Source organism: Lolium perenne, chromosome 3 (assembly GCF_019359855.2).
Source record: "Lolium perenne isolate Kyuss_39 chromosome 3, Kyuss_2.0, whole genome shotgun sequence".
Classification (NCBI taxonomy): domain Eukaryota; kingdom Viridiplantae; phylum Streptophyta; class Magnoliopsida; order Poales; family Poaceae; genus Lolium; species Lolium perenne.
The window spans coordinates 95,662,154-95,671,050 of NC_067246.2; the positions used below are offsets into that span (position 1 = coordinate 95,662,154).

Genomic DNA, 8,897 nt, shown 5'->3' on the forward strand with positions numbered 1-8,897 from the left:
TCATCAGAATGTTCATGCAAAATGAAATGCATTTTTTTAGAGAGCTATCGACATTAAAAATTTGACTGTTCATTGGACTTTCGTTGGCTAGGGTTATGATGGTCGAACAATTTTAGGGCACGACCAAGTGTTATTTTTTCTTGTGTTGTACCACACAGACATATTTGCTACTTTTAACTAAGTTTATATGGATTAAATGTTGGATCTTCCATCATATCATGAAAACAAATACTCCATCCGTTCTAAAAATAGGTAATCAACTTTATCTATATACGAAAATATTTTTAATTAAAATGCATTTAGATATACCCTTATCTTCAAAATATTGAGATAAATATTTTTAGATGGAGGAAGTAGCACTGGTAAACCAACAAAATCCTCTTTTTTAGATGTGCAACAAAAGCCTTCGAAGGATGTCAACACACCAGCGTCCACCGAGCAAAAACCAGCGGCTCCAGCGACAGGGAGGCACTCGTCGGCCAACCGTCGCACGGGGTAGGGGTAGCGTCCCGGAGTGCAACCCCACGCCGGCGCTGCGTGCATCGCCATGTCGGCAGTCTTTCAAGAATTCAATGTAACCCTCCTCGTCGTTTCGGCTGCTTTCCTCTGCTTTGTATAGTCGTCAACATTTCTATTACCTCTCCTGGTCCAGGGTCGTGGAAGTCGGGAGTGGAGTACAAGAGCGCCAATGATGCTCGGAGTAGCGCAATTGTTGACGTATCACCACTGGCAGGGACAGGGAGTCCCATCTCGTTCAATCGCTCCGGCCAGGCCGAACGCGTGGAGGGTGTTCGACGAAATTGTCTCAGCGACTGAGCGGTGTTGAGAAGTTGAGCTTAGTTTGACTACTTGCGCTGCCTCAGTACGTGTCAATATAGCAACAGGTAATACCTGTCCTTTTGCTTTAATTTGATTCAGAGCCTGCCACCGTGCACACCAAAGATGACCTATTCAGCCCTGTCTAGGTCTAACTGAAAACACTAGATGGAAAGTAGTGAGCATATTGATTGTGAACCACATTTTTTCAGTCTTTTTCCCCTTTTTTTGTGTGTACCAAAATGTGGGGACATAACATTTTCCACACCGAACAAAGCACACCATTGACTTTTATGCAAATCCCTTTCTTGGTTCTCTTATATCTGTTTAATTAGCACGTAAGGAACTCATCCATCAGATAGCAAGAAATATCTCATCAAATGGAGAGAGCAAGCAAGTGGAGGTCTGCGCTTCCGTCTTCCTTTGTTTTAGTACTCCCATTCCTGATCAGCCTTCTATATCCCAACTGCGAATTCACATGTGCAAGAGACACACTCCTTCCAGGACAATCTCTTAACTCTAGCCAGACCCTGCTCTCAAATAATGGCATCTTCAAGTTGGGTTTCAACTGCTCAGTCAGGGAGTATTATAATGGGTATTGCGGTTTTGGCATCTGGTTCACTACCTCATGGTCTTGTCATCTTGATTATTTACCACTTTGGCAACCTCATTTGGTTTTCGATTTTGATTGTGATTTATCATCAGTTAGCCTCTCAGAGGATGGCATGCTACATATAACCGACAGCGAAGGCACTCGCCTTTTGATCTCAGATTACACGATCAACCCTTCTATCTCTGCTATTGCAGTACTTCTGGATGACGGAAATCTTGTATTAACTGACCAAAGAAACAGTTCCGTGGTGCTTTGGCAAAGTTTTGATTACCCGACTGCTAGTGCTGTGCTGCTTCCTGGAATGCGCTTGGCGGGGCTCAGTCCATTCATGGGAAATAACGTGTCGCTTATTTCTTATACTAGTGAGTATGACTATGATTTGACAGGTTTTACTCTGCAACTGGATGCAACAAGAAGGCGAGGTTTTATTATCCAGCAAAATCCTACCGGTTTGGTGTTTGCTGGTACTTTTCCTAGCTGGATAAACATTCGCGAAGATGGAGGCTTTGCGCTCACATTAAACGACACACATACATATATGCGTTTAAATAGCTCTGGGTTTATTGAATTTGCTTCTCAAGAGGCATGCAGTTCTGTTTTATGGTCTGCTCCAGAAAGTATATGTGACTTTGATTCGTACTGTGGACCTTATGGCCTCTGCACAAGGTCAGGCTCTTGCATATGTCCTGCTGGTTTCTGGCCATCGATCACAAACCCATGGAATGTTCTTGGCTGTTTGGGGGAGGTGCGGCAGATGCCTATAAGTTGTGAAAGAGGCAGTTCAGCTCATCCAGATGTGCAATTTTATCCAATAGATGGCATCTATAGGTTCCCTAAAGATTCTTACAGCACAGATGCCAGAAGCATGAACGAGTGTGAAACCTCTTGCATAAGGAACTGTACATGTACTGCCTTTGCTTACAATGTAACCTGCCTGTTATGGTTTGGGGAGCTACGGAGCACAGTAGTGCTTGACTCTGGGTCTAATGGCAGTCGTTTGTACATAAGTACGTCCACCATACAGCAGCACCACCACCACCAACAACAATCAGGTTTTAGAGCTTATCTGTTTCTGTTGGTATTGGCTGTGCCAGCCATCATTGTTATTAGTCTGATTATTTTGTGGAGATGTAGAACAAAGTTATTCACAGCAAGAAATGTGTATGAAAATGAAAGCCTTGTGGTTTTCTCATTTGCGCAAATAAGGAACTCAACAAAACAATTCTCTGAAATACTCGGAGAAGGTGGTTTTGGCTGTGTTTTCAAGGGAACATTGCCAGGTTCCGTTGTAGTGGCTGTCAAGAAGCTAAAAGGCCTTGGACAGGGAGAGAAGCAGTTTCGAGCAGAGGTCCAGACCATTGGGATGATAAATCACAAGAATCTTGTTCGTCTACTTGGATTCTGTGCTGATAGCAATAACAGGTTGTTGGTCTATGAGTACATGGAAAAAGGTTCCTTAAGTTCGCATCTCTTTTCTACAGATTCTGCAAAGTTGAGCTGGGAATTGCGGTACCGTATAGCTCTTGGAACAGCAAGAGGCTTATCTTATCTGCATGAGGAGTGCAAGTATTGCATTATACACTGCGATATGAAGCCGGATAATGTTCTTCTTGATGCAGAGTTTTGTCCAAAGATTGCAGACTTCGGTATGGCAAAGCTTCTTGGTCGAGATTTCAGCAGGGCCCTAACAACAATGCGAGGGACAATCGGATATCTTGCACCGGAGTGGATCTCAGGGTTACCAATCACACATAAGGCTGATGTCTACAGCTACGGAATGATGCTTTTTGAAATCATATCAGGACGAAGGAATGCGGAGAAAATTAAGGAAGGGAAGTTTACTTACTTTCCCATCTTTGCTGCAGTCAAGGTGAATGAAGGAGATGTTATGTGTCTATTGGATAGTAGGTTGGAAGGTGATGCAGATGTGGAGCAGTTGACCAGAGCTTGTAGAATTGCATGCTGGTGCATCCAAGATGCTGAAGATCATAGGCCAAAGATGGGGCAAATTGTTCAAATACTATAGGATGGTCTGGCTGTCGAAGTACCTCCAGTTCCAAGGTTACTGCAGAATTTTATGGGCACGTATGATTGATTGCACTCGGTCTACAGATTTTTTTATATAGTATCTCAAAGACTGAAAGCCTTTTTATGTTTGTCCAAACCTATGTCAAGAATTAAGTATCCTAAGTTTTTTTTTTCTGAAAAAGGGAATATATTAATATCAAGAAGATACCAATTACACCCAGCCTCTGCAACAACGCACCACCCTAATGGCACTACGGATGCACACAGCCAAAAACAAGAAAAGAAAACTAAGAAATAAAAGTCCCGCTACAGTATCTCGGGCCTAACAACAGCAATACATCCACCGCCAAGACAACACCTGAATTACAGACTAGTCCCCGCTCTCAAAACAAATGCCTCCACCAAGGACAATAGTATCCTAAGTTATGTGTCTTTTATATTCTCTAAAGTGAACATATCACATTCAGAGGTTCTGAATTGTAGTTTGTTATCATTATATACCTGCTTACTTTCAAGAGAACATTTTCACGTGTTTCTCTGCTGGCAGGATGGCCTGTGCATTCGACATTCAGAACAGTACATATTTATATATTTATATGAAATTGAGTGTTAAATATAAGGTGAATGAATTCTTCTAGATGTATTTACGAACCACATACTGTGGTGTTTGCACAAGTTAATTAAACCTGTTGTATGAAGCACAAATGTTTGCAGAATATAAAATCAATTATGGCATTTTTGCTGTGGGAAAACTTGAAAGACTGAAGTAATACGAAGAATTATCTGGCTGATGTCACTGTATTTAATATGGAAATTCCAGATTAGACCCACGAATTCAACTTTAGAATAGAACTCCAAGATGAACAGTAAGTAATTTCCAACAAAAAATTCCGTCCCTCAATTATATATTTAGCATAAAATGATTCATTCCCTGATTTTGTTCAGATTAATTCTGAGTTTCTAACTATCTCAGGGTCTATCTTTTTTTTTGAGAGGTTTCAGGGTCTATCTTGGAGCTTCCTTTTCACTCACAGTATCAGCCTCTGGTTGCTGAGAGCTTCTTGGTTCGGTAAGTCCTTGGTTGGGGTCATTCAGACAAGCTATACATTCATATGATCATTAGATCAATCATGAGTTCAATCAGCTTCCATTGTTTTCTTCATGTAATTGAAGAGTTCTATTTTCCTGTCACTGCACCATGGTGATGAAATCAAATATATAATAGAAAGAGAATCTCATGAGTCATGGCCTCTACACCATTCATGCACACATTCCTTACAGTTGTTACAAAAACCAAAAAGGGGCTTCACCCAAACAGCAGTTTACATGACAAAAGGTAAACTGTAATAACAAGGGAGATAAAAGGACGAAGTGACGTCAAATCGTCCTCAGATTTCACACAGTTGATGGCAAAACCTTCCCAAGAGATCAGCACGCCTGAAGAACCAGCTCTGGCCTCACTGGATGCTGTAGTCCGCTCTTGAAGGGTAGTCCGGCTGATCAGCTTCTAGTATCTTACTAACTGCTCTCTGCTGCAGGGGAGTCCATGGCATCAGGTGGACGTCATCCCAGAACAGGCAGGCAAACGGTTTCTTGCATACATTTGCACCATCATCGCCCTGCTGCACATGGTAAGAATATTCTCTTCAAGCCCTACAGATTTGCAACCGTCAACCTTTACCAGCATCATCTGAAAACGTCGAATGTACAAACATTCTGTGGTAAGGTGCTTACGAAACTTGGCAGGCAACTCCACCATCTCCATCATGGGGCTGAAAAGGTCGCCGTAGACAATTGTGATGCCGGGGTACCTGTCCTGGAGCTTCTCCAGGGCCTCCTGGAGCAGCAGGTTGTGGTGCATACCTAGTTTGCTGTAAACATTCAGGCAACCGGTGGTGGAGTTGTATTCTGCCGGATCGTCTTTGGCGAAGTAGTGGAGAATCTGCGGTAATGCATCCTTGATGGGATCGTTCCCGGAACCAGGAAACTGGTCGCCCCGTGTGTGATCAGCCTTTGTTACCATTTCCACAGCTACTAGATCAAACAGTAAGTAATTAACATTCTTCCATGTCACTTGCAGTCTCAGCCTCTGGTTGCTCTTAACGCTTCTCGGTTCAGGAAGTTTCTGGCAGCAGGCTAGACTTCCTATAGAGCCATTGGATGATGAGCACAACACCAGTTTACATGAGTTTGTAGATATTGGATAAGTTTTATTTATCCGTAACTTCACCAAGCTGATGCAGCAGAATACAAAGACTATCTCATAACCTATGCTTGTGCACATAGCCCTAGAATTACAAATAAATGACTTCACCGGCTAAATACCAGTTTGCATGATAATTAAAGGCAAACGATAATAGATAGGGAGCTAAAAGGACAAAGTGATGTCAAAGCTTCCTTGCATTGACGGGTAGCTCGGCCAATCAGCTTCTACTAGCTGCTCTCTGTTGCAGTGGAGTACATGCTGCGCAGCCACCGGTTGGCGATGTAGTGGTAAGCTGTCTCTGTCAGGTGGATGTCGTCCCAGAACAGGCGGGCAGCGGGTTCCTCGCATAGGTTTGCCCCATCATCGCCGCAAAGAAATGTACCAGGCTTTCCACAACACATGGTAAGAACATCCTTTACGAACCCTGCAGATATGCAACTATCAACCTTTACCATCTTCATGTGAAAACGTTGAATGTACTTTTGAAAACATTTCGTGGTAAGGTGCTTACCAAACTTGGCAGGCGACTCGACCATCTCCATCATGGGGCTGAAGAGATCTCCGTAGATGATCGTGACGCCGGGGTACCTGTCCCGGAGCTTCTCCAGGGCCTCTTGCAGCAGCTGGTTGTGGTCCATCCCTAGCTTGTTGTAAACATTCAGGCAACCGGTGGTGGAGTTGTATTCTGCCGGGTCGTCCTTTGCCAAGTAGTGGAGAATCTGTGGCACGCATCCGGACGGGATCGTCCCGGGAACCAGGAAACTCTTTGCCCCATGTGTGATCAGCCTCTGTTACCATTGTTACCATTGCCACAGCTAGATCAATACCACATACACTGACTGACGACTCTGTTCTAATTTTTAAGGCTGCAGGTTGGTTATTGCTATGCTACATTGTGTGGTGTTGGAGTACCTCGATGGCAATGGAGATGGCACCAATCACTTCTGGAACGAGAGAGGTGATCTCGTTCATGCTCTTGTTCTCGAATGATAAGTGGTAGTCATTGACCCCGAATTCTCCCAAAATGAAGAGTGATCTGCCGAAGAATTTCTCGCACCCTGGGATGCAATCATGCATTTCTTTTTGTCACTCTGGAGGAGGTGCAGGTAGAGCAGGTAGCTGACAATATATACGACTGCGCATTAGCATGGGTAGGTTTTATTTGAGAAGTAACTACCTTGTGTTGTTGCACAGAGCGAAGGCTTGAGCGACTCGAACCACTCCAGCTGCACGCCCAAGCTGGTGTTGAGAGGATACTTGTTGCCAGGATTGGAGCCGTCATGGAAGCGAGCGGCGTCGAGAGTGGTGGCGGCCATGACGGCGAAGTTGGCTCCTTGGCGGAAGCTCCCATTGTGCGCGAGCGTCGGGTTGTAAGGCCGGACAAGCGGCAGGGCCAGGCGCTGAGCTGCAAGCAATTAACCAGAGCAAATGACAGTTTGCTTCTGCAGATCTCTATTGATTATGTACTACTATTGAGGAGTGAGTGTGCACCGATGAAGTCGATGATGAGGCGGCCGTTGGAGCAACGGCCGGTGGGACGACGGAAGAATTCGGAGCCGTAGGGAGGGCGATTGACTGGGTCGAAGAGGTCGTTCTCAGCGAAGACGATGGGGTTGTTGCCCGTGTCGGTGTAGGAGTTGCCGAAGCTGAAAATGGAGCGGTAAGGCCGCCGCCGGCCGGAGGAGAGTGCCGGGGAGGCGGGGACTGCCCATGTCCATCCCAGGTTGGCGAGGAGGAGCAGGATCGAGACGGTGAACAGTGGCTTGCTCATCTTAGACAACGTGAAAGATGAACAAGCTCGTATGATTCAGATTTCAGAAGGGCGGAGCACAGCTGGAGTATTGGGAATTTGAGATCTGCCACGCGCGCCGCGTGGTGCTACTTTTTAAATGGATCAGTTGACTTGAGATTTTCTCGGTTAACTCAGAAGAAAAGTGCAACTACATTTTAAAGGAAAGTGTAACTCAATTCAGTTGTATATTTGTGTCAGAAAAGTGTAATTGCACTTTTTTGACAGAAAAGTGCAACTCAAAGCACATTTTTGTAAGTGACTTAGACTTTTTTTCTTAAGAAAATCTCAGTTGACTGAGACATAGCAAAACCGTTTTAAATTCATCGCTTCTGGAAATTTAAAAATAACACTAGTGAAAAATAGGGCTTTCGTGGGAGCCTTTTTGTCGCGGGCGTGTGTGGACCCGCGATAAATGGCCTGGCCACGTCGCCTCGAAACCCTTTGGGGTGGCCTGGGCCTTTTGTCGCGGGCCATACCACGACCCGCGACAAAAGGGGTCTGAGGCTTGGCGCCGCCTGCTGGCACCCCTTTTGTCGCGGGTCGTGGTACGGCGCGCGACAAAAGGGCAAGGCCTTATACACACAGTCAGCCCCCCCACCTCCCTACATTTTTTTCCTTGGTGGTGAAAAGTGGAGGTTTATGCTAGCTTTTTTTTCTTCATGTGCACAAGAGGTGTTTGATGAAATGCTTGTGAGGGATGCCACTTGATTTTATTTGATAAGATTTATTCTCTTTTTATCCTAAAAGGTTAGCAACTATTTCCTCGTATACATAGTCCGTACAATACTAATTTTAGCAAGGTGATTGCATCTGATACATAATTGTACTTATGATGCAGATGAGTCATCCATGGATGTACGGTAACCGATGTGCTCCCGCTTTCAGAGAGGGCGTGAATTCTTTCATGCTTGTGGCCGAGGCCAACAAGTCGAAGCAAGGTTTTATGTGATGTCCATGTCTGAAATGTAAGAATGAGAAGGATTACTCTTTCTCAAGAGACATTAAGAGCCACCTGCTTTGGTTCGGATTCATGTCCAGCTATAATGTTTGGACCAAGCACGAAGAAAAAAGGGTTATGATGGAAGACGGCGATGAAGAAGAAGATAACGATGACCAGTACCGATCTATGTTCTCTGAATACGATGATACCGCAATGGAAGACAATGAAGAAGACGGAGGTGAAGAACGGGCACCAGATGATCATGTTGATGATGATCTTCGTCGGCCCATTTCTGATGCAAGGAGAGACTGTGGCACAGATAAGGAGAGGTTGCAGTTTGACAAGTTGTTAGAGGACCACCACACATTGTTGTACCCAGGTTGTGAAGATGGGCAGAGAAAGCTGGGTAGCGTATTGGAATTGCTGAAATGGAAGGCAGGGGCCGGTGTGACTGGCTCGGGATTTGAAAAATTGCTGATAATATTAAAGAAGCTGCTTCCAA

At 44.7% G+C, this 8,897-nt stretch overlaps 2 protein-coding genes across 2 annotated transcripts; one reads left to right on the plus strand and one right to left on the minus strand.

Annotated features, from left to right (window-relative positions):
- Window positions 1-989: 989 nt before the first annotated feature.
- Window positions 990-3,991, plus strand: LOC127341859 (G-type lectin S-receptor-like serine/threonine-protein kinase At2g19130). Its single transcript, XM_051367802.2, has one exon. It carries the CDS (start codon window positions 1,197-1,199, stop codon window positions 3,453-3,455), a length of 2,259 nt encoding a protein of 752 aa, XP_051223762.1. The 5' UTR covers window positions 990-1,196; the 3' UTR covers window positions 3,456-3,991.
- Window positions 3,992-4,662: 671 nt separating this feature from the next.
- On the minus strand, window positions 4,663-7,449 carry LOC127341860 (GDSL esterase/lipase At5g45910-like). The gene is made up of 6 exons (XM_051367803.2): window positions 7,155-7,449; window positions 6,841-7,068; window positions 6,576-6,721; window positions 6,175-6,451; window positions 5,192-6,087; window positions 4,663-5,110 (listed from the first exon to the last, which is right to left on the minus strand). The coding sequence occupies exons 1-5, from the start codon at window positions 7,432-7,434 to the stop codon at window positions 5,891-5,893; spliced, it is 1,128 nt and encodes a 375-aa protein (XP_051223763.1). The 5' UTR covers window positions 7,435-7,449; the 3' UTR covers window positions 4,663-5,110; window positions 5,192-5,890.
- Between the last annotated feature and the right edge of the window lie 1,448 nt (window positions 7,450-8,897).

Excerpts from the sequence above, each read along its gene's own strand:
- LOC127341860 (XM_051367803.2), bottom strand. The coding sequence starts at position 7,434 with ATGAGCAAGCCACTGTTCACCGTCTCGATCCTGCTCCTCCTCGCCAAC. Across the intron at positions 6,452-6,575 it reads CCATCTCCATTGCCATCGAG|AGGCTGATCACACATGGGGC; the intron begins GTACTCCAACAC and ends CAATGGTAACAG. Across the intron at positions 6,088-6,174 it reads CGAGTCGCCTGCCAAGTTTG|GGTTCGTAAAGGATGTTCTT; the intron begins GTAAGCACCTTA and ends GCATATCTGCAG.
- LOC127341859 (XM_051367802.2), top strand. The coding sequence starts at position 1,197 with ATGGAGAGAGCAAGCAAGTGGAGGTCTGCGCTTCCGTCTTCCTTTGTT.